This window comes from Aphelocoma coerulescens, chromosome 10, assembly GCF_041296385.1.
Source record: "Aphelocoma coerulescens isolate FSJ_1873_10779 chromosome 10, UR_Acoe_1.0, whole genome shotgun sequence".
Classification (NCBI taxonomy): Eukaryota; Metazoa; Chordata; class Aves; order Passeriformes; family Corvidae; genus Aphelocoma; species Aphelocoma coerulescens.
Window position 1 is genome coordinate 1,051,140 of NC_091024.1, and position 25,123 is coordinate 1,076,262.

General features: G+C 41.0%; 1 protein-coding gene across 8 annotated transcripts in view; it reads left to right on the forward strand.

The window, feature by feature from the left end:
- Positions 1-25,123, forward strand: part of MYO5A (myosin VA) — a 98,296-nt gene that overhangs the window by 67,804 nt on the left and 5,369 nt on the right. The window contains exons 21-39 of one of the 8 annotated variants that reach the window (XM_069025231.1): positions 2,096-2,335; positions 2,854-3,102; positions 4,173-4,266; positions 4,968-5,116; positions 5,843-5,956; positions 8,127-8,273; positions 9,008-9,061; positions 9,767-9,994; positions 12,563-12,663; positions 13,201-13,281; positions 15,127-15,325; positions 16,884-16,958; positions 18,795-18,888; positions 19,976-20,122; positions 20,511-20,665; positions 21,848-21,937; positions 22,656-22,806; positions 23,637-23,919; positions 24,704-24,878. In XM_069025231.1, the coding sequence (XP_068881332.1) occupies positions 2,096-2,335; positions 2,854-3,102; positions 4,173-4,266; positions 4,968-5,116; positions 5,843-5,956; positions 8,127-8,273; positions 9,008-9,061; positions 9,767-9,994; positions 12,563-12,663; positions 13,201-13,281; positions 15,127-15,325; positions 16,884-16,958; positions 18,795-18,888; positions 19,976-20,122; positions 20,511-20,665; positions 21,848-21,937; positions 22,656-22,806; positions 23,637-23,919; positions 24,704-24,878 (2,826 nt within the window). The remainder of the gene's footprint in view (positions 1-2,095; positions 2,336-2,853; positions 3,103-4,172; positions 4,267-4,967; positions 5,117-5,842; positions 5,957-8,126; positions 8,274-9,007; positions 9,062-9,766; positions 9,995-12,562; positions 12,664-13,200; positions 13,282-15,126; positions 15,326-16,883; positions 16,959-18,794; positions 18,889-19,975; positions 20,123-20,510; positions 20,666-21,847; positions 21,938-22,655; positions 22,807-23,636; positions 23,920-24,703; positions 24,879-25,123) is intronic. The other 7 variants (XM_069025232.1, XM_069025233.1, XM_069025236.1 and 4 more) reach the window with 7 other exon arrangements.

The following is a 25,123-nucleotide window of genomic DNA, read 5'->3' on the forward strand; positions in this document are numbered from 1 at the left end:
TCAAGCTGTGAATTGTTCACCGCAGTAAAACATGACGGTCTGACAAGTGCCCCTGCAGTGTGCTGTGTTTGTCTTGTGCTCCTAAGCTGGGGTTTTACTCAAGCTGAGGTACAGGGATGGCCAGAGAGGGAAGCACAGGCTCTGTGTGCCATGGGAAGGTGAACACTGTTGTTCTGGAGTTGGTGATGTTTGCAGACGAGTGACAGCGAAAGGTTGCCCTGTGACAGGGCACCTGGGCTGAGCCCTGGCTGCAATAATGTGTGGTACACGTGTTGTTCCCTAGGATTGTGAAAGGTACCTGTTGTTGTTGCAGGAAGAGAGGGCATGTGTTGAGTCACGTGGGCAGTACAAGGAATTTAATATGGTTGAATCATCTGTTTCACACATCCTGGGGAAAGCTCCTGCCTGAGACTTTGCAATGTGCTTCTCAGCTGGACAAGGAGTCTGGTTCCTCCATAGCTCTGACATAAGCTTTCCTGGGATATACCTGGTAAATTAAGTAACGTTTCTGATCCTCTCACCTTACTTTGGAGTGGCTTGTTTCCTCACTGGATTGCATGGATGCGAGAATTCACTGGCAGATGAGGACCATCCCTGCGCAATGGAGGTATTTTACAGGACTTGTGCTTTCAAACTTCAGGTGAAAATGTTGCTGGAAGCTAGTTGTATTCAAGTGCTCAGGCACCTGCTGGGAACCTGAAGGAGTGTTCCAGAAAACGTGTGAGGAGGAGGCAGGAGGCAGGAATGCCAACTGCATGGCGTGCAGTCAGAAGGACTTTGGCTTTTGACCTTGCTGTGCTTTTCAGAGAGCTGCTTCCTTACCTTGGTGTGCTGAGTAACTGAGTGCTGGTGTTTCCAGTCTCATTTTGAATTCAGAAATGAATGCTAAGGGAGAAAGTTTGTATGGATTATGGTCTTGCCACTTTGCCAGGGAATTTTAAATTCATTGATCTGGAACTGTAATGCTTCTAACACATTTCAGTTCATTTGCTAAGCAGTCTAAAAGAAAATAAAATTACTGTTACCTGACTAGTTTGTCTTATCAGCTTTGTGGTAAATCAGTGTAAGAATGTGAACTGCCTGTGATATTTAAACTATTAATTCCAAGCATTAACATGAAATCGTAGATAATTTTGTTCTTTAGAGTAAACTGTTTAGTTTGCGGAAGCTTTATTAAGTGAACTCTAAAGCTCTCAGAGTCCTGGAAGCCTTGTGGGCTTGGGCAGGCTTTCCATGCATAGATCTGCTTGAATTCAGGTGTTCCAGACCTGGGGGATCTCTGATTGAATTAGTGGGTGAAGGATCCAAAAACAAGTGGTAGACTCTTCCTAGCTGAACTCTCTGACTAACATACAGATGAAGGTTGCTGGCATTCTTGACTGGTTTATGTTATAGATTATTTTTTTAAAATATTACTGACTTGTTTTTTTACACCTCAAAGCTATGGTTGAAATTTCTGCCGTAAAATAAATTGGAATTACTACACTGTAAATTTCTTATTAGAATAGGTGCAAACTTTTCCATGCTGGCAAGCCTAAGATATGTCAAAAAAGGCAACAAAAATGCCCCCAAAAAAATAACACAAACAAACCAAAAGCCTCTGACTTTTTTAGCAGCTGCGACAGTTTCCTCTGGGAAATGCAGTACTGACTGCATTGCATATCAAATGTGGTAATTTTAAACTTTGTATTGATGAACTCTAGGCAGCACATGACAATGATTCAAAAGTCTTTCAAGATAAAAATGCAGTTTAAAAAAAAAAGTATTTGTAGTCTTGCCAACAGGTACCATGTACTTTTGTAATTAGCTGGGATCTGACCTCAACACAGAGGAATGCCTGGTGCTTCAATGTGCCTCCAGTTCTTTTTGCCATGTTTTTCTCTCTGGTTCCTTTTCATTTTACTCCATTGTTGTCCTTGTTCCAGTCTTCTTTTCCTCTTCTTGTTTTTCTTTAATTCCATTTCTCGTTGCTCTTCACCAGAAGTCTCTCCTTGCAGGTGAGGTGTCTCTAGGTACATCGTTAGAGGGTTCTGTTTAGCTGCACAGGTGTAGCTTGGAGCTCTAATCCCCTTGCCGTGTGTTTCCTGGGCTGCAGATGCTGCGGGAGCACAAGTCTGTGGTTATCCAGAAGCACGTGAGGGGCTGGCTGGCCCGGCGGCGCTACGGCCGCACCCTGCGGGCCATCGTGTACCTGCAGTGCTGCTACCGCCGCATGATGGCCAAGAGGGAGCTGAAGAAGCTGAAGATAGAGGCCCGCTCCGTGGAGCGCTACAAGAAGCTTCACATTGGCTTGGAGAACAAGATCATGCAGCTGCAGCGGAAAATCGATGAGCAGGTAAAAGCTCCCTGGCCTCAGGGAAAACGCGTCAAAATCTTGGTTGCCTTTCTCAGCACTGTGGGCATTCACAGAATGCACTGAGTTTTTCATTGTGAGGGCTCAGTTCTCTTTTCTGGCGAAGAACAGTGATGGGAGAGAAGGGGAGGCCATGGTAGAACTGGAGCAGTCAAACATCCATTTGTTCCTCTCAGCAGAACTGAGAAAAAACACCCACTCGCTTAACGCCAGTGCTGCGTTTGAAGCACGTCAGTTGCTCTGTTTTAGGCGAAGGTGGGGTGATCGTGTCTGATGTATGTGGGCTCTCCATCTGATTTTAGTTTAGGATGTGCAGGCTTAGAGACTGGACTGTTCTGTCACCTCGTTAAGCAATTCTGCAAAAACAGACCAAAACCTTTTTGAAATGGGGAAACTGCTCCTGTGCTCCCATGTCTGGGTATATTCTGTAGGGAAGGAAAAGGCTCCCTTAAACCAGAACTTCTCCAACACCTGCTCTGTCTGTGTTGTGTTTTGCAAAGAACAAAGAGTACAAATCTCTGCTGGAGAAGATGAGCAGCCTGGAGATCACGTACAGTACGGAGACGGAGAAGCTGCGGAGCGATGTGGAAAGGCTTCGGATGAGTGAGGAGGAGGCCAAGAACGCCACCAACCGTGTCCTCAGCCTCCAGGAGGAGATTGCCAAGCTCCGCAGGGAGCTGCACCAGACGCAGTCGGAGAAGAAGAGCATTGAGGAGTGGGCAGACAAATACAAACATGAAACTGAGCAGGCATGTATGGGGTCTCAGGTGCATGAGAGGATTTACAGGGGCCTGGTGTCCACTCAGGTTTTGCCCAGGATTGTTTCACTTGTGTGGCTGATATTTTTACTGTATTTTTATAGCTGTACAATCCTAAATAGGCTTGGTACCTAAATGGCTGCAGCTATAGCAGAAGAATATGCTAAATCCATATATTGTATGTAAATATATGTATCCAATCTCTTCAGATTTTGATATTGAAAGCATTTACAAATCTGAATCCTTAAGCTTTTTGACTTAGTCAGAGGCAGTGCATTCATTCATTTTACCTGCCTAGAGAGAGTAATCACACAGATATCAGAAATGTGTCCCATACCCAGTATTCAAAGGTACTGCTATATCCTGCCTAATGTGAACAGCCAGCCTGTTCAACACATGTCCACAGTCTAGTTCAACAGGTTTCAGCAAACCCCTTATCTTTGCTAAGCACAAACATATCAAACAGGTTGTTTTCTGTCAAGAGAACTTGCTGATAATGGTGCAAGTTTGGAAGAGCCAATCGATCATTGTGTGATGCTGCAGTGATAAACTTCAATATCAAATAAGGGTAAGGAAAAATACTAACTGATAAAGCAAAGTGAGTGCATAGTAACCATAATCAGAGACAACTGAGTAACTGGCAAACCTGAACACAGGTAAAGTGAGACAGCTTTAGGGCAGAGGCAAGATGTTAGATTGTGGTGTAACCCAATGCAATGGAATTTACCATAGAACTACCAAATGTGTTACTATTTTAGGAATATTTCTGTTTTAATGAGCCATCTACATCTTTGGGACTTTACTGAAAAATACATGGCACAGTGGAGTGGTTCAGGGCAATTTTAGCATCTGATCAGAAATGAGGTGCAGAACATACAGTAGAGTCTGCAGTGGTACATATTTAAGAAATGCAGTTTGGAAATGAAGTTAAAACTTAGTTCATTGGTTTCACTCTGTGAAGAACAGTTTAAGTATTTGAACTGTTACAACAAAATGTCATTGTCAGAGCTACTGTGAAAGATGAGCTGTGTTCTGAGTCAAATATTTTGTTATCTCTGTAGCTGGTGTCAGAGCTGAAAGAGCAGAACTCATTACTGAAAACAGAGAAGGAGGAGCTGAACCGCCGCATCCATGACCAGGCGAGGGAAATAACAGGTTGGCTCTGTTCTCTTCATCCAGGGTTTCTACTTCACAGTACCTTGTAAAGCAGCACTCTACTGCATAGATTGGGCTAATTTGCCATAGTTTGCATTCCTTTTTGTGGATTCATTTCTTTAAGAACTTGCAAACATCAGAATTATTTACCATTTGAATTTCCATGAAATCCTAAGGGTTTGGGGCCTTTTTTTTGGGGGGCGGGGGGGGTGACTGTTCCAAAGCACTTCAGTTTTTTAAAAGGCAGCTCTGATATTTAATACAGTTTATCTGCTACAACTTTTCTGGCTGCTGGGACTGTGTAGGCAGCAGCCAGGAAAGCATAACTCTAGATGTGAGGGCTGTGATGAAGGAGGCTGTGATGAGGAGGGTCAGGATGCTTGAGGCGTAAAGCACCTCACATTTTGCTTTTACATAACACAGCAATGGGCTAGTGCCCCTTCTTCCTCCCTCCTGGAATCACCAATAGAAGGTATTAGCAGAATAACTAACTTGACTGAGTGAGCACTTCTGTGGTTGCCACAATAAGGCTTTGGCCCTTCATATTTTTGGCTTAACGTTTGCCTACAGAAGCACAAACACCAGCTTCAGATGGCAGGCTGTTCCTCTGGTGCAGACACAGGCCTGTTCCTCCTGGGTGGATGCACTGCATGGTAGGTAGGGCTGGAATTCTCACTTTGGATGCCTGTTGTCTGTGGCAGAGTCGATGGAAAAGAAGCTGGTGGAGGAGACAAAGCAGCTGGAGCTGGACCTGAATGATGAACGGTTACGGTACCAGAACCTCCTGAACGAGTTCAGCCGCTTGGAGGAGCGCTACGATGATCTCAAGGATGAAATGAACCTGATGGTGGTAAGTGGCTCCACAGCTGAGAAATCAAAAGCTGTTTACAGCTGTGTTTAGGCAGAATCTAGTGGGATAAGTTAGTAACTGCTCTCAGTTGTGTCTGTTGGTGACTTGTACCTGGAAAGAGAATTTGTCCTTTCAAATACTGATTATTTCATTTAGTTCAGCCAAAACAAATGTATTCTAAATTTCTTGTTGGTTTTTTTAAAAACAGTATTTTTAATTGTCACATCTGTGAAGGAGGCTAAATTTCTGCTGTGACTTTCCTGGTGGTATTGCTTGTGCTGTCCATATTTTGCCCTGAAGTTACTGACATCTGCTAGGGTTGTTTGTACCACCTTCATCCAGTGACAAATTATAAGTAGTCCTAGGAATGTTTTATGTGGCAGGAATAAAAAGTATTCCTCAATGGAGTGTGTAGGAAGTTAGAGAATTGCTGCCTGTGCTTCCTGTAAACTGGGCATTTCTTTCCCACAAAGTGCTGCATCCTTGCTTGATGCTGCTTTCTGCAGCAGTCCTTGGTGGTGTAGGATCTGACCCCTCTCCGTAGATTTGATTGTGAACTGTATCTCATAGGATTTACATAGTATGAGAGACCAAAATCAAAACTCTTCTCTTATAAATTTTGATATCTGTGAAACTCCAAATACTACAAGCTAGATTAAAGGTTTTGAAGAGACAGTCACATGGAAAACCATACAGTGGTATTGATTTGTTCCATTTGCACTCCAGAGCATCCCCAAGCCTGGGCACAAAAGGACGGACTCAACTCACAGTAGCAATGAATCTGAATATACTTTCAGCTCTGAGATCACAGAAGCAGAAGACTTACCACTGAGGATGGAGGTAACCTTAAAAATTCCCCCCAACTTCTCATTGATACATGGTTGAACTCATTGCTATCTCTTTTTTTTTTCATAAGTGCTTCTGAACACCATATCCTTATACTGGGATATCTAGTGCTTTAATCCAACTTTCTCCATTCCCTTTCAGAAAACACCAATTCCCCAGTTAGCTGTGATCCTGTGTAGAAAGACTGTCAAAGTATGCTTTGACTTTTTCTTGTATTACAGTAAGCATAGACTACATACTTGGTGATCCAGCTGATTTGCACCTGTGAAACATTTGGTTGTCAGTGTTGGTAAGCACCATCACTTATTCAGGACACAGTGGGAATTTAGAAAACCAGTGAGACTTCCAGAGGAGTCTCCCTACTGTATATTCAATGATTAAAAATGGCAAGCTGCATTCTTAGTAGCTACATGGAATGTGTTTTCTGTTAGGGGTGAGAAACTTCTCTTGGATCAGTTTTTCTCTATTTCATAGAGAGGAATCAAACTCTCAGATGATTGGGAGTTTCTTTTGCATATGCAGTGATACAAATCCCAGGATGTTCGGAAAAATGATCAGGAAGATGTTCAGAAAGCGTTCGGGAAGATGACTTGATTCAGCTAATGAATGATAACCATGAATAATTTGTGGTGCAGCTCCAAGCCATTGAGAGTATTTTCGGAGATCACTCCCCCCTCTGGCCCATCCCATCATGGTGGGACTGCAAGCACAGAGCCCTCAGGGCCGAGGTCTGGCTGTGCTTGGTGCTTTCCAGAGCCAAAGCTTTCCATGTGCATTCTGAAGATCTCCTTAGCTGTGAGCCAGGGCACAGCACACCCTGTTTGCCTTCTGCCTAGGTTAGGGATCTCCAGAGTTGCTTCTGGCAGGCTGTCATTGCTGCTTTGGAAAGCCTCTGCAGAGAATTATTTTCTCTCTGGATGCAGATATCCTGACGCACTGGGGCTGGCACAGCCTCCCTGCGCACTCTTTCGTAATTTGCCTTCCCACTTATGTTTTTCACCTTGCATAATGGTTTCAGGATGATGCTCCTACACTCATGGATAATCAGGAGGACAGTGCAACTACATGTGATTGGATTTCACATATGAGCCAAATGCCATCTTTTCCTTTGGCTAATAGACTTACTGAATTGCTGTTTGAGAGCCAGGTTTGGGTTTTAGAATATAAATGAAAAAATGAACTCACGCAAGAGTGTGAATGAATGCAGCACTGTATTTGTTTAACCCCTTAACATTGCAAACTCCAGTTTGACTCTAGACTAACAATATAGCTTAATTATACAAAACCACATTAAAAAACAGGACCCACCTCAAGGCAGACTGGTAAAGCCAGAAAACTCAAAAGTCTGCTTCATTTTTCCTGATCTGTTGGTGTGGTTTATGACTCTTCCCCTCAACAGTAAAAGGAGATGAAGTGGAAATGGCTGTGCTTGCTTGTCTGCTACAGTCATTAATATTAATTTCCTAGTTCCTTTTTTAGGCTTTAAAATTTTATGGTACAGTTCATAGTAAATACTTTGATCTTCTCAGTACATAAAGTACAAAAACGCTGATGGACAATTTCTAATGCACCTTCAGATTGCAAACACTGGTCCTTGCCCAGAAAATAGTGAAGAAGCCAGTGAATTAGACTCAGAACAGTCTGTATAATTAGCACAATAAAAGGAAAAAGGCATAAAATAATATTTTCTGGTACCTATTTTTTGTCACATCCCACTAAATTAACCTGCAAATCACCAGAGAGATTTCTCTTTAGCTGAAGAACTTACTATAGAAATAATTGAAAACTAAACCAGCGAACAAAAAAGCCCTTACAGTTGTTTCCAGGTGAGTCTAACCACAAACTTTTTCTTTTTTCTACTTTCCCTCCTTCAAACAAATAAGAATATAAGGTATGCTTAGCTATAGACCTCCTGTCTGCTAGGTAGTCTCTAAGTGCTTTCTTTTGCTAGGCTTTAGGTTTAGAACCATTTTGTACTAGTAAATCCCTTTTTAAAATAGTGTTTGATAGCTGATGAAATATTTTAGATAGTCAACTCTCAGAATCGAGTAACATTTCTGTGTTCCTCTCTTTCCCCAGTCTGTTTCCCATCTTTACTCACTGTTGTGCTTCCTTGTGCTGTGGAAGGGGAATACTTCTTGATTTCCCTCTGTTCTTTCTAAAGCAGGAGCCTAGTGAGAAAAAAGCACCGCTGGATATGTCTCTGTTCCTCAAGCTGCAGAAACGGGTTTCAGAACTGGAGCAAGAAAAGCAATCCCTGCAGGATGAACTGGACAGAAAGGAAGAACAGGCTCTCCGTGCTAAAGCTAAGGTGGACTCCTTGCAGCTGATCAAATGCTGACACCAGAGTGTCCCCTCTTGTGAAACAGTAGCTCTGTGAATGCTGACTGGCTTTCACTAAATCTTTATCTTCCTCTAGCACTTGCTTTACTTAATGACAAGTTTTATACCTTTGCTTAGTTCTAGGGACTGGTTATTTAGTTTTCCAAGGTCCTTGAGATCCTCCGATGGAAGACAACAGTAACAAAAAGTGCCTGGGACTCCACTTAGAAAGAAAAGGCTGAAAGGCTGTTTTTATTAAGGAATAGCCATAAGGAAATCTACTTAAATGATGGGGAGAATGAGTAATTGTTCATTTTAGGCAGAAGAAGAAGTGTTTCAACCAGGATGCACTGGGCTTAGACACGTTTAGCTGATTGTAATTTAAATTCTCCTGGTTTGGTCTCCTTAAGTTCTTAGAAAATTATGAAATCAGTTTTGGCATTTGTTTCTTATTACATTTCTACCAGTGAATTTCGTTAGCATGCTGGAATTCATGCTGCTCTGTTTTGTTGCCAGTGACAGTATGTGATTTTATTTATATTAACCAATTATATGTCATAAACTCAGAAGTAAAGGAGACAATGCCAATATTCAAACTACAGCAGTTAGCAGTACCAGAATGAGTGTTTTACAGTTTTATAGGAAAATAATTTCAGTTCCCTTTTGTTTTCCTACCTCAGTGAAGGATTTTTAGTTTTCACATTTGTCTGCGTTCTTTCATAGGAGGAAGAAAGGCCTCCAATAAGAGGTGCAGAGTTGGAGTATGAGTCGCTCAAGGTAATGCTAAAACAGAGGTTTCTGTTATTTGCTAGTGAAGCTCTTGCCACTAATTTTATGTGCTGGCATAGAAAATTTCATCAGCCCTCCTGTTTCCAAATAGTAGCTGGAGAAACTAGAACAAATATTCCCCAGCAGTCATTTCATTGTAGGACTGCTCTTCTTGAGGTGTAGTATGTGTGGCTGGGGCTGCAGAACAAAAAAATCCTCTAAAGCAGGGGGAATTTTCTGTTAAACACTTAGTACAGCTTGCAAGTTAATTTGAGCAAAAATACAGTGATAAATGTAGTCCTCTTTTTCAAAAGCATTATCTAAATTACTGCATATCTTGGACCACTAAAACTAAAAATATTTCCTAATAGTGAGGCAGAATTTTCTTAGCCTGCTGACCACTATTTGTTGTGAACTTAATATTTTTTTGCAAAGAGGAGAACAAGAGGAAAAAAAGATTGGCAATTCTTTTTCCCATCAACCTGTCTGATTCGTGTGTGTGTGTGTTCTGGTTTTGCACTTCAGGCAGAAGGTTAATCCTGTTAGTGAAATCCTCCCAGACACTATTGACCATAGTCAAGAGGCCAGGGATACAGGAGAGATTGATGGATTTCTTGCAGTTACTCATCATTTTTACCATTTCTACCTGTAGCCTGTGCATTACAGACATGTTGCAGTGCTGCTGGGTGACAGAATTGTCCCTGTTTCTTGCAGCGTCAAGAACTTGAATCTGAGAATAAAAAACTGAAGAATGAGTTGAATGAGCTGCAGAAGGCACTCACAGAGACACGAGCTCCAGAGGTGACTGCTCCTGGTGCCCCAGCATACAGAGTCCTCCTGGACCAGCTGACCTCGGTCAGTGAAGAGCTTGAAGTTCGCAAGGAAGAAGTTCTCATCCTGAGGTCTCAGCTGGTCAGCCAGAAAGAGGCCATTCAGCCCAAGGTAAACCACACTCAGCAGGGGCACTGTAGGAGACTGACACTGCATCACTGGCACGCTTTGTTTATTAACAGCGTGCTTGACATGGCTGGAAAAAATAGTCCAGGTTTGAAAACCTTTCTAAGTGTAATCCAGTGATCCATCACTAGTGCACAAATCACAGCAGTCTGAATCAGGGGATGGTATTCATAAACCAGTCTGGGGTTTCTCTACCAGCACTCACGCAGGGATGTACAGGCTGCACCAAAGGTACAGTACAGCATCGTTTCTCTAGTGTGTAGTTTGGAAAATTTAAAGGAATTCTCAGTAATACCTGTTAATTAATAGTTCAGTACAAGGAACAATTTCTTCTACATCTGTATGATTGCAAATCAGTAACATTTCATAAAGATTACCTGTGAAGAGATGGAAATTCCATATTACTGCTTGATAGGTGCTATGTGCTTTTATAGAAAGAAGAGTAGGTTACAACCACTGAAATGCACCTCCTCTAAAACCCTCTGACTCTGATGACATAGTTAGGGAAGTAACAGCTTTGAAAATAAGAATCATTCAACCTGAAAAGGTGTAATGTGAATCAAGGAACTAATTTCCACTGAACTGTCTTGTATTTCATAACTGCAGCAAGGAATGAACAGACATGTCCTCTTTCCTTTGCTGCTGCAAAGTTACACCTGTATTTGTCCTGAGTAAATACACTGAAAGTCTGTGATGCATTAAGATGTTTTAAGTCTTGTTTTAAATGTTTGACTATAAAGAAAACAAAATTCATTATTCTGCAGTATTTAGAACATTGTATAGAAATACTTGAGTAGTGAATCCTTAAATGACACATTCTCAGCAGTGGTGGGATGGAAGTGTTGATTTTACAGCAACTTTGAGTATGGGGGAAATCAGAAGGTGGCCTGTGGGATGGCCAGCAGCCAGTTTGCAGACAGCTTCTGCTTGTTAGGTTGAGCAGCTGCAGCACAGATAGATTTTTTTTTTTTTTAATGTTTTGTTTTTCTTCTTTCTTGCCTACCAATATGTTTGCCAGGAGGATAAGGTACACGTTTTCTTCTACAGTTACAAACCAGAACTTCCTAATTGCTAAAATAACCCTCAACAGTATTGAGCTGTCATTTCCCTGCCTCTCAAATAACCTAAATGTATTTGTTCTTGCACTTTGCCTTGGTATTTTTGAAAAGCTGTTCTCATAATTCCATGTCCTCTGCATCCCCATCTTCATGCTCCACACAGGGAAACAAGTTAATTCAAAACAAGCAGATTTAACAGTTTTGAAGTGTTGGTTTATGACGACCTGAACATGAAAGAAAAGATTTAGGTATTGGTCTAGTCAGCTCCATCATGTTTCTTACTGAGTATGGTTGAGGGGTAAGGACAGTGATCCAGGGATCCCTGTGATCCAGGGATCAGACCTCTGTTAACTTGCAAACCCCATACATTTCACAACAAAATAAAGGTCTGTGGTATGAAGAAGTACCTTACTTTAGAGTGTTTTCTATCCTCAGCAAGCAACAAATATTGTGGACTCACATTGTCATCTGTAGATACTGGAGAGATATTGCTGAATGTTTGATTAGAACATGCCATTGAATACATGTAAGAGTGTAAGAAACTGAACTGACTCTAAATGATAGATGTTCAGACTGCTAAAGCTTGGCAGGTGAGATAGAGCAGTTTCACTCTGTAGTAAATTAATAGTAGAAAAACATCAAAGATGTCATAAGGATGTTGGGAATAATTCTTTAAGGAGCTCACATATTTTATTGTTTTTCATATTAGATAACACAAATCATACTAGACATAGAGACCTTGGTTCCAACACTTACGTCCACAAAGTTGTTATTGTAAATACTTTGCAAAATTGTGCTCAGGAAAACAGCATCTGCTTGTTTTGAAAGCCAGAAGGTCAGAATTCCATCTCTTATGTTCATTAAAGTCCTGTGGTGCTCCATGGCTATGACTCAGATCAGACTGGCTGAGATGACTGTAAACATCTATTATAAAGTATTTCAAGTTTTACTGAAGAAAAAGCAAAAGTGCCATAGTAAACATTCAAACAAAATGGTATTGTGATCCTATCTAAATTAGAAAATCTCAAGCCCTTGTAAATTCTTTCCTGCTTTGACAGATATGAGTGAGAAATAGTTCTTATTTATGAGATTTGAAAGACTCCATGTAATGCTATGTTTAAGAAATATTTTTAGAATTAAGCTGGCAAAATGATGCTACTTCAGTTTCAGTATTAGCAGCTGTTCCTGGTAATTTGAATAAAATGCAAAATCAGTATTTCCTGAAATTAATTTTATTCCTTTTATGTGATGAACAAATGGAAGGAGATTAACATATGTACCCACTTACTAGACAGACCAATATTTGACCATTTTCTATGCATTTATTCTCAAAGATAAATCAAAGGGACATTGAAATTATGGACCAACCTCTTGCTCATGTACCCATACTAATTTAATGGGGCTACTCAAGGATTAGTGTTCCACATGAAGAAAACATGGATTCAAGGAGCAGTTATGTTGTTAAATTTACTGGAAATTATCATTCTTTTTCCAGAATACAATGACAGATGCTACAATCCTCTTGGAGGATGTACAAAAGATGAAAGACAAAGGAGAAATAGCACAGGCATATATTGGACTGAAGGAAACAAACAGGTACAAGTTCTTTCTTTATTTTGTGATCAGTTGGGGTCTGCTGTGACACACTGTGTAAAGTGTTCAGTAAGTTCCACCCATCTATGTCCAGAGAACGCTCATAGCTGGGGTTATAATTTGATTTCATTAGTAAAATTGTTGTGTGCAATATTTGAAAGGATTTGGAAATAATGGGGAAATGTAAAATCAAGCTTTCTGGATTTCCATTTCTTAGCCTCTAATTGCTGGGTGGCCCAGCCTGGGTGCCATTCCCCAGGCTGGTTGGTCACCCTCTGAACTGCAGTGGCCACATACTCTGTGGCAATGCATTTAGTGTGACAGCACAGAATGCTGTAACCAGCTGGGCTGTCACTGAGAGCTGAATTGCGTCATTGAGAAGAAAAACACATAAACAAGAAAGTCATTTGCTAGGTTGTTTTAGAGCGTTTTTTGTTTCTCTTTTGTAGTAACTGTAATGTAGTGTGTAATGTCCTAATCATGTCACCTCAGCACCATCACATCTATCTCTTGTATTTTTTTAAACACCTTTCTTGAAAGGCAATCTCCCCAGGACTATCATATGCTGAATGAGGACGGAGAACTTTGGCTGGCTTATGAAGGGTTAAAACAAGCCAACAGGTTACCAGACTTCTCAGAATGGTTTTTTTTTCTTCATTTGCATCTTCTTTTCTAGCTAACTGTGCCCCTTGCTATGGGTTTGCTTTAGCTACAGTACTTCTATTGCTTTAACAGTTAGTAAAAAATTCAACACAAATTATACAAATTATGGTTCCCTCAAACCTGGTCCCCAAAGTTTTCTACTTGTCAGGTTTTATAATTTAAAAAGTTAAGATGGCCTATACATAATTCATAAGAATCCTTGCACAAAAATAGATTGTAAAATACCAGAAGTTCGACAGCTGGAGAATATTTGTAGCCATGTACTATTTGTGTGCCTTTACACCAGGTTTCAAAATTGATGTTCCTTACAGTTTTTTAGCCTAAAGAAGTGCAATCATTTTAGTAATTATAAAACCGCTGTTTAAGTAGCTCAGTGTACTCTTAAAATTTCAAACTGAAATGGGTCTTACTCTCCTTGTGTCTCAAGTTCAGTAAATGAAACATTCTTCTCCCATGTCTCTCCATGCCAGATGCAAAATGTAAGTCACAAAACAACCAAGAAAGAGGAGTAATCTTTAGTTCCTCATGGTGCTGTTGAAGCCGCAGTGGGATCGCTGTGGTCTCTGCAAGGGCTGTGCTGGTCATGGGGCAGGCGAGAGTCCCCTTGTCCCCTCTGGCTCTGTGTGCTCGTCTGTGCCCCTGACTGCCAAAGTGGTTCCTAGTCCTGCCCTGACAACGAATTCAGTAGCTCAGCACTGCTGATCTTCTTCAGTGTATGCATTTGGTAGCAGTAACTGCAGAAGGTGGTATTTTGCAAAGACTGCCTCTAACTAAAGTCTTTCCTTTTCTGGTGCTAACACATTCTACTGAAGATCTAACTTAGAGCAAGTGTTCTGCAGAGCAGGATGGGAGTTGGTTTGCTCTGTGCCTCTTGCCTCTTGTCCTGGCACTGTAGAGGCAAGAAGCTTTCTATTAAATGGCAGAGCACTGCAGCTAAATGACTATTTGCCCTTGCGTGCTTCATCAGTCTGGTTACTAATAAATGTTCCTGCCTTATGCATATTTAAACCCTGAAATATTGTCTAATTGAACACTGGTAGTCACTGGTATTGTCATTTCCTGTGTATGTACAAAATGATGAGTCAGAGCACTTGGAGAGTGCCTTGCAAGCAGGAGCAGATCCCCCAGCACTGCCTGGCAGGAGGCTGGTACGTGTTATCCCCACTTCACAGTGAGAAGCATTTGAGATGTGATGTGCCCAAGGGGAAGGAACGAGTTAGTGGTGAGGATAAAGCCCCTGGATTTCAGCCCTGAGTTTGGTTCTGTTGTTGACCTTCCCTGCATTAAGGACAGCCCTCTGAAAAATGTTGGGTTTAATGTAAAATTAGAGATTATTTATGTGCATTTGCAATTAAATGGTTTCTGACTGCAAAAGTTAACTCTAAAAATATTTTCCATTGTTAATATTGCAAGGTGCTAACTTAAGCGAACATAGTGTCATCTTCATCTTAGGTTGTTTGATTTGCTGAGAGGTAAAACCTCTTTAAAGCCCCTTCAGTCAATCTGTGAAGACTTAGCTTTACATTTATTGCCACAGTGGCACCGTGTACTGTATGTGTTCAATCAAAGGAAACGCAAAGCAGTGTCACAATTAGCTTCTCTCTCTTCACTTTTTGATCATGCAAGCTTAATTTAATTAGAAGGCATACTAAAGGGTTTAAAGACTACTCTGCCTTTTTCATTTTCCTTTGCAAGCCATGGCTAATTGTTCCTGAGCAGCAGCTAAAGCTTTACACTCCCTCTGAGAACTGGGCATGTAACTTTCTAAGTGTGTTCACACAAACTGTTGCTCAACCTCCTCAGGCTGCTGGAGTCTCAGCTTCAGTCGCAGAAGAAGAGCCACGAGAATGAGCTGGAATCACTGCGAGGTGAGATCCAGAGTCTGAAGGAAGAAAACAATCGGCAGCAGCAGCTGCTGGCCCAGAACCTGCAGCTGCCCCCAGAGGCCCGCATTGAAGCCAGTCTGCAGCATGAGATCACCCGGCTGACTAATGAGAACTTGGTAAGAGAAGTGATGCTGCGGGAGCAGGTCAGGGGACTTACAGACCTGCCACACCTGGAGGTTCTTATCACTTTCCAGATGGCAGCTTCCTGCAAAAAAATTGCACGAGGGTAGTGGTTTTCTTGAGTGTAAGCTACTAATGGGAGAGAGAGGCTTGTGGCTGCTCGTGAAGTAATAAAGTTTCAGGAAATTGATTTGAAGTTTGGGGCATGGAGGAAGTTTGCGGATCCCAGCTTTCAACTGATGAGTTCAGTCAAGCCTAAATAGAAGGTTGATATCCAGGGAGTCATGAAAACTATTAGTGCCAAGGAGTGGTGTTTCCTCTGAAATATGTTTGTTTATTTTGTTGAAAAACTCTGATGTAATTCTTTAATTACTTAACATAATTTATCTTCCCATTTGTCTCCTCCCTGCCTGAAGCTACACAGATAATCCACTGTGTTACAAGCTCCAGCCATTCAGAATGTTTTGAAAAAAGAAATAGTTCCATAAAAAGAAACTTGGTTAGAAGTCACTTAGCCAATAGTTGGTATTCTGTGTGTACTGCACAACATCTTTGTGTGAAGGGAGGATTGGGCAGAACTCCCTACCTTCTTCCACAAAGGAGTGTGTTCATCCTGTGTGGGCTACTTAATTTCTGGGTAAATCTTCCAAAGAGACCAGTGTTGGAATATGATGGGCTTGTTGTTGGTAAACATGTTACTTCAGCCAGAAAAATCCTAGCTGTGAGTGTCATTGCGTCCTCCAGACAAGCCAGTGTAGTGCCTCCTGCTTACGTACATGACAGAACTTACCACTGTTGGGTTCTTGTCTTAATACCAAAGATTTTGATGAAAGTATCAGGTAATTCAGCTGATAGATGTTGGAGAACTGGCTAAAAGTATAAGTTTGCCTCAGCAGCAGCAGTCTCTCACTGGCAAAGGTAGATGGTGAATGTTTCTGTCCCAGCAGCTTCCTCCTGCTGCTTAGTCATATGTTACGATTTTTAGCCATTTTTCCCCCCAGAAACCTACTCATCACATTCTGTGTTCCCAAGACAACACACACAGTCATGTAATTATATCCCAGAGGAGTTCTCTTTGTTTTCAAATACATTTAATGTAATTTTACTTGTTAAATATAGACTCACCCCTTAGTATTTCACTTCAGATGTCTGAGTATTGCAAGTCCACTCCAAGCTGGGTGTTTCAGTTCCACTGCTAGCCCTGGAGTGGAAACAATGTGCAGGCTCTCCAGATGTCACGTCAGAATTGTAGTGTTCCCTGCAATCCCATCTTGATTAGCATAAGAAAGTGTCCTGTCCCTGTTCTCACAAAGGTTGTATTCCATGCTTTCACAGTCCTAGTACGGCCCATTTTTAAAAGATCTGACTGTTTTGCAGCTCATCTACATCAGCTTCTCTCTGGGAGGTGCTGGCTTGAACACAACTAAGGCCCAGGCTATCTAAAAATAGGAGATTCTTGATCTTGTTGTATTCTGATTTAATCTATACAGTGCTCACTGAAGTTTCAGTGTCTCAAAGGGAGGGAGAAAACCAATCCTGTCCCTATTTTTGCAGTTTTTTGAGGAGTTGTATGCAGATGACCCCAAGAAGTATCAGTTGTACCGGATTTCCCTTTACAAGAGGATGATTGTATGTAGTTCACTTGAATCCTGTTTCTCTGTTGTCTATTTCTATTTCTGAAGCACTAATTGAAAAGTAGGCTGTCTCCTTTTCTCCCTTTCAGAGGAAATCCCCCTGCAGAGAGCTTCACGGTGCCAATTACTTCCTTCACTGCTTTTTTTGTTAGTGTCCTTTGTGTAATCTATGTTTCTTTTTGATGCACAGTTTTGTTACTAATACAAGCCTTGCACTGTGAGCAAAGCTGTTTCTTTTTGAACACTACTTAACACTGCCCTGGAAAAGAGGCACATGATGCAAAAGATGCTCAATTTTCAAAACTACTCTTCGGTTTAAAACTTTGATACATTCAGATTCAGTTCAGCAGAGGACTGATCATACAGGTCCTTACCGAGGTGAATAATGCCAGCAATCCAGTCATAGCCTGAATTTGTTCTTACTTTAATGTTTTTCAGAAATGCAAAATATGAAGGATGACATTGGAAATAATATTTCCATAGTAATTAAATACAGCACCATTTGTGAGCTTGAAAGAATGTAATTCATGAGTTTCCAGATCTTAATGAGACGTGAAATCTGTTAAATTTGTTTATAGGAACCATAGAAAACTTTATTCATCCTCACATTGAGGTTGTTCTGAAATCATCCCTTCCCTGATACACTTGAAACAGTCTGTTGGACTTACATGTATCTTTTTATTAATTTCAGGAGAAATTGTTTTATCTGACAAGTATGTAGTGTTATTAACAGGATTTCAGTTGTAAAATTGAACACTGCTTTGGATGTGAAGCATGGCCTCGATTCTGTTCTGTCAGCAGGCCTAATATCTTACTGCTCAAGTGAATTATATCAGCTTGTAAACTCTTCTACTACATGATTAAGTAGTAATTCTAAGTTGTTGCCCAAGCTGCACTAAAATATTTCAGAAGAGGTGTAGTTTCCAGATGATGCTTTTGATGCAGGGAGTTCATGGTCCCTTATGTTCTTACCAGTGCCATGAAGAATCCTCATGCTTAGGAAATTTTTCTCCTAAGCTGCTTTCCAACACTTAATCTGGAATGGCTTTTGAGTTGTTTGAGCTTGAGGTTTTGCTTCCTTTGGAAAGACTTTCCCTTTTTTAATTACACTATTATTTTATGAATGTACTACAACAAATATGTCACAGAACTATTCAAAGATAGATTTCTGGGGAGTGTTCCTTTGAAGGAAAAATATGGTTTATTAAAAGAATAGGACTTTTAGGTGCTAAATGTTATTCGGGTACAGAATAAAAACATGTAAGAAACCAGTTTTAGTGTAAGGAAATGTGATGACAGCAAGGGAAGTGACAGAGCAACATAAGATGGTGTTTGGATGTTTGAGTTGGTAAATTTGAGTGCAAGTTATGGACTTTCTAGGGATCTCTTTCTTATCATCTCATAACATGGATAGGTCTGAATAAGGCGTAAGTCCTGAAGGCAAGAATAAGTGATGCAGAAATCCAGGATAGCTGTTAAATAACAAAGGAAATAATATCTGTGAGGCATTTGGAAGAGCAGGGAGAAAGCATTAGGGAGATGCTTTTGCAGCAAAATGTCTTCTGCTGTAAGAACTGACCTTGTTCTGAGTGTCTGCAGAATCTACGTGGCTAAGAGCTTTGCCTTTGTCATGCTGCACATAACTTAATAATATTTGCAATATTTGGCTTGTGTTCTAGGCAGTGTACCAGCTTGCAACCCTCGGCCAGAGGATGGCACTTCTGTTCAGCTTTCCTCACTGCCTTGTAACTCTAACAGCACTGTTTTTGTCTCTGTCACACGGTACAGGATTGTTCTCATATCTTAATCTTTCCCTTATTTCAATTTACAGGATTTAATGGAGCAGCTGGAAAAGCAGGACAAAACTGTTCGCAAGTTAAAGAAACAGTTGAAAGTTTTTGCTAAGAAGATCGGTGAACTTGAAGGTACTTTCATATTTTGAGAGAAAGATTTTGGCTTACTTTTTGTGATCTGATTGTCATCATATGCATCTGTTTTAGCAGCTGTGAGGGCCTGAGGTCTTCAGTAGCTGTAGCCTCAGTTGATTGCAGAAATGTGACACATGCCCAGGGCTCTGTGTGTTCTTTATGAACCTTTAGAAGATTTGTTTAGAAGATGAGAAGAGGAAATTGATGTCTCTCTGAAGGCAGAAAGTATTCAAACATAAAGGAATGTTTTCTGCACTGTTTGTGTACTCTAAGACAGTATCTGGTTTTATCAAGAGAAAAGCAGTACTAAATATGAACCAGGCAAAAATTATTTACCCAGTTTTCCTTTGAATGTGAAGGCTAATTACTCAAACTAGGTGGTCTTTGTAAAATGCCTTTCAGTCTTGTTCAGTTACTGCTCTGGACAAGGTCACAGTAACATTCACACATAATAATACAGAGTGGGAAAATGTGTCTGAAAACACAGTTTTGTCTGTGTTTATTGCTAATTAACTTAGAAAGATGCAGTAGGTCTGACTGGAATGGAGTTAACTTTCATCAGAGCAGCCTGTGTGATGCTGTGGTTTGGATTTGAAGCTGTAACACTGCTAGGAACACACTGGTGTTTTTGCTACTGCTGAACAGAGCTGGACAGTGTCAAGGTTTTCTTTTTTCCCCACTCTGTCCCCTCAGTAAGCTGGGGTGGGAGGGCACAGGGGCACACAGCCAGGACAGCTGACCCAGACTGGCCAAAGGAATATTCCATGTGCTGCACCTCGTAAGGTCAGGAACCACAAGAGGGTTTTTGCACACAGGGTAGCTGTTGTGTGAGACTAGCTGGACATCAGTCCCCTTGGGCTGAGGGGTCGTCATGAGTGATGGCCTTTGCTTTGCTTCCCACTCCCCCCAACCCCTTTTGCTTCACTTACTAAAGCACCTTTTTCTCAACCCACAAGTTTTCTCAGTTTTGCTCTTAATATTCCCTCCCCTGTCCTGCTGGAGCCAGGACTTTCCTTAGAAATGTCTCTGGTATGTATTGGTTTCACTGGAAAATGTAATATTTCTTTTCATTCTCTGTCTGAAGTGGGGCAGATGGAGAACATATCACCTGGACAAATCATTGATGAACCTATTCGTCCAGTTAACATTCCACGGAAAGAAAAGGACTTCCAAGGGATGTTGGAATACAAGAAGGAGGATGAACAAAAACTTGTCAAGAATCTTATTTTAGGTAAGCATCTTTCTCATTTGTGGCCTTCTCTGCTCCCATACACTCTGAAAAATGAATGATAAAAACACAGGAAATGAACAGCTTATTTTGGTTTTGACAGTGTTCAGTTTATCTACAATTCCTGAATGTCTGTTGTAATCTAATTATCCTTCCTGATGAGTATAGTACATATTAACATGCCTGCATATTTTTTAGCAGGCAGTTATGTTTTCTCATTCTGTTCTTTTACCAAGAAAGTGGCTCTTAGTTTTGCTCTCAGTTTTCACTGGCCAGATATGTATATTCTATATATGTACATGCTATTAACTGGGGAGGTTGCAATTACCTCATGTAACATCTTCCAGTGACTTGACACTTAACAAGACAATGTGTGTTTGTTTTTCCCAAGAGCTGAAACCACGTGGGGTAGCTGTCAACCTGATTCCAGGACTACCAGCATATATTTTGTTCATGTGTGTGCGCCATGCAGATTACCTTAACGATGACCAGAAAGTGCGGTCGTTGCTGACTTCCACTATCAATGGCATCAAAAAAGTGTTGAAGGTTAGTTAGTCTGCTTAGTTTAGTAAAAAAAACATGTTAATTTAAAATTTGCTTTTGGTTTTATGCTAGAAGAATGTAGAAGAGGCTTTCAATGAATTGGCTCTGGATTTGTGACCAGTGAGCTCCCCCTAAAGCCCCAAGAGCTGTGTTAAGCCAACAAATTACACTGCTGGTATTTTATCCGTATGGTACCAGAGATGCATTGAATTAATGTGAAAAGAACTACCTTATTTTTGTTTTGAATAGTCTCCCTCCTCTGAAGCTCAGCTTATAAAGTTTTGGATGTAGTCAGAGTTTGCAGAGTGAGTCTTCATTAATCTCCTCCAGAGTGCTTAATTAAGCAGTTTCATTTGCAGTTTTGGTTAACAGATTCCTCATTTGCTTCACCTGCAGATTACACTGATGATATGTTACTGCCCAAAGTCTTTGCAATGAGTTGGCTGGGAGAGTTCAGGCCAGGTGTATCTTGAAGGCATTATTAAGGCATAAATGTGTTATGCTTACATGGTTTTTTATTTTTTAAATGAGAGAGATGTGTCAAAAGCCAAGCCTTTAATCAAGCTACAAGTTTTGAAAAAATACTTGGTAAACAATCCTGCAGGAGCTTAGATATCCATAGGAATTTTGGAACATTTTTAAGTGAAAGAAGTGCATGCTATGGAGCTTTAGAACTACTCAGCATATACTAGATCCTGTGTTCTTTGGTGAGAAGGGTTTGTTGTTTTGTTTAGTTTTCCTTATCAGGCTGCCAAAATGGTTATGATGTAAGTGGCATTCATCAAAACTGAATTGTTCCCTGCTCCTCCTGCTGGCTCTCTATCATTCCAGTCTTCCCCGCTGGGCTCTTCACAAGAGTCATTGGGTGTTTTGGGAATACCATCACATTGCCCTTTGATTTCTGCACAGAGCAATTAGGATGGGTCTGTAAAACACAGAAAGATCATATCTGTGGGGGAAATCATATTTGTGAAAAATATTAAAGAAAACAGGGAGGGTGTTCAATGGCATTTTGCCAAAACCCTTGCTTTCCTAATACATTGCTATAATACACAAAGTTTTGCAAAACATCAGAGTGAGGATCTACTGGAAAGTGTATTTTAAGTGTTTAGATGTGTATCTGGCATTTTATTATTTTATTCCTCTGACCAGTCTTTGCTGAACTGTGTTTGTTTTTATCCTCAGAAAAGAGGAGATGACTTTGAAACCGTGTCCTTCTGGCTGTCGAACACCTGCCGCTTTTTGCACTGTTTGAAGCAGTACAGTGGAGAAGAGGTAAGCAGTGTTCCTACTCTGGTTTCTCTTGCTCTCCAGCACTGCTGTCAGCACTGCTCTTTAAATAATCCTGTAGTATCCCAAAATCTCTTAAAATGGCTACACCTTTTGGAATGATGGTGAGGGCATCAGTGGAAAGCACAGGGGTGTAAGATTTGAACAAGCTTCCCTTTGTTGCAGGCTGGGGTCCCGGAGTCTAGATGACATTGGGCTCCCAAAAATACCAGCTCAGATTAAGCAGGAGGATCTGGCTGCTCCAGTTACGGTTTTTAACAATGATTCACTGCACTCTCTATCAAAAAGGCCATATGAAGCCTTTTAGCCATAGTATTGGCAGACCAGTTGATGTTTGGAGGCTGTGATATGCCTAATTCCTTTTTCAAATGTAATTGGGCTTTTGGCCATAACTGACCAGGTAAGAAGGCCCATGCTGGAGTGGGAGGGAAGGGTCTTGCCTGCCAGAAAGCTGGCAGAGTTTGTTCCTGTGTCACCTGAAACTTTGAGTTAAGGAAGTAGATGCTGTGGGCATCACGCTTGAAAAGCAGATCCTAGCATTAGCCTCAAAAAGAAGAAATCCCAAACTAAAATTTTGAGGGGCTGTGACTTATTTTAAAGGTGTTATTTGTCAGTTGCATGAAAGAAAATGCAAATACTGGGTTTGTGTAAAACATTTTTCTGCTCTATTGAAGCATTAATTTCTGTTAATTTATTAATTCAGGGGTTTATGAAGCATAATACACCTCGTCAAAATGAACACTGCCTCACTAATTTTGATTTAGCTGAATACAGACAAGTACTGAGTGACTTGGCTATTCAGATCTACCAACAACTTGTCCGAGTGTTGGAAAATATTCTGCAACCAATGATTGGTAAGGCAAAGTTGAATTCCTTAAGCTTCACAACATAGTACCAAAATGAAAATCGTGATGGTGGCAGTAGATGTATCTTGTATTTCCTCCTAAACAGTAGAGTTTCATTAATAGTTCTTGTGGCATTCTGTTCATAGATGACAAGGACTATTCTGGACAGGTTGGATTAGAGGAAGAACTGAACTGTGACTGGTTCTTCTGGCAGTGCCAGAATAAATTGGTATACTTTATTCATGCTTGTCATAAGTCAGGCATTTGCAGGAAGAAGCTGTCAGGACAATCTGATATTTGTTGCCCTGTCTGTTGGGAAATATCCCATGGGAAAATTAGATGTTAATTACATGAGAACTCTTAATTGAAATGAATATGGAGAAAAATGTTTGGTTGTTATTATGGACAACAGTGATAAATAACAAGCAGTGATAAAGCTAATGTTCAGAGAGGGTTTTTTTTTCGTTAAGAGTACTTCTCATTTTCTGTTCAGACAGTACTCCCACAGAAATTTTCATGATGCTTTCCAGTCACAACATTTAGAAGAATGCATCAGCTCTTGGTTTGTTGATTCCACTGCTTATATGACCCTGGGAAGAAAAAAGTACTTTCCTGAGCTAGAGTCAGACTGTCCTTTCAAACACACATGCTGGAATCTTTGTAAAAACCCTGTAAACTTAGATCTTGTGGAGCATAGTGGGGCACACAAGTTCTGGGAATCATGGTAAACTGTGACTAGCAGAAAGCCCAGCCTGCTCTCTCTGTTTTGGTGTCTTGCACAATATGCTTGTGTATCAGCAGTTTTCAGTCATTACAATAATGTTGTCAATCAAATGCAGTTTCAGGAATGCTGGAGCACGAGACCATCCAAGGTGTCTCAGGGGTGAAACCAACAGGGCTGCGGAAGAGAACGTCCAGCATTGCTGATGAAGGCACCTACACCTTGGACTCCATCATTCGGCAGCTGAACTCCTTCCACTCGGTGATGTGCCAGCATGGAATGGACCCCGAGCTGATCAAGCAGGTGGTCAAGCAGATGTTCTACATCATCGGGGCCGTGACGCTCAATAACCTCCTGCTGCGCAAGGACATGTGCTCGTGGAGCAAAGGAATGCAGATAAGGTGGGAAAGCTGCTTACGGCTCTCTTGGATGTGCTGCTGGAAATCTTACTGAGCTCTTGACATTGCTGAACATCATTTTGGTGTAACCACAGATGCGTCTGGAATATTTATTTTTCCACACACAAACAGGTGCAGATGGTGTTAAACTGATTTGGTGAAATTTGGTTAAAAACAGCTTTGTTGACTTTGGCCAAATCCTACCTGACATTCAAGGAAATGTGGTAGAAGCAAACTAAAAAGTGTTTCATTATCAAGTGGGAATCAGAACTCTAGGTGAAATGTTGGTAATTGCTTTCTCAGCTTTTAGAGAAGAATAGCAAACATCCTGCTGGCTGTTTTTGTATCCTGGTGGTGCAGTGGATACCTCTTTGTCCTCACTAGTTTGCTGCATCCTGAGGTAAAGCTATCTGAATCACCTCCTGCATTTCACATCACTTGTCCAATGGATTCTAGTGGCATATGTCAGGAAATTCAGCCAGGCCATTCCAGTCCCTCAAGTACCTTCCAAAGCCTCACTGTACTTTAACATGAACAAAATCTCATTTGCCTTTCTTCTTATCACATTCATGCAATTAATAGGAACAGAAACAAATAGGAAAAACTAGTTAGTGGAAATCTTTGACCATAGTTTCTAACTGTTACGAAAATCAAAATTCCTGTATTAATTGGAAGAAAGAAGGAAAGACACATAAGGACAAAGAAGCAGCACTGGGAAACTGCACATGCTTTCCATTTATCCATAATCAAACATTAATGTTCCAGATGCTCTTGCCTCTTTGTACAGATACAATGTGAGTCAACTGGAAGAATGGCTACGTGATAAAAATTTGATGAATAGTGGGGCTAAGGAAACCCTGGAACCCCTCATCCAGGCTGCACAGTTATTGCAAGTAAAAAAGAAAACGGATGAAGATGCAGAAGCCATCTGTTCAATGTGCAATGCACTGACTACTGCCCAGGTGAGCCAATTCTCATTGTGTATCCTGCTGCCCCTCCTGAGCAGCTCTCTGCTCTCTTGGTGTTTGCTATCCCTGCCAGCCCTGCTGTCACACACAAATTGGAGGTTTCTTACTTTGTTTTCCATTAGTACAACTAAAACAGATTACGTTGGAGGGGTGAAAAAAGGAGCAGACCCTTTTGAGCCTGATGGTTGAGATAAGTTTTGAGCAAGGAGAGGAAGCTCAATCGGTTGTGCAGGCTGCAG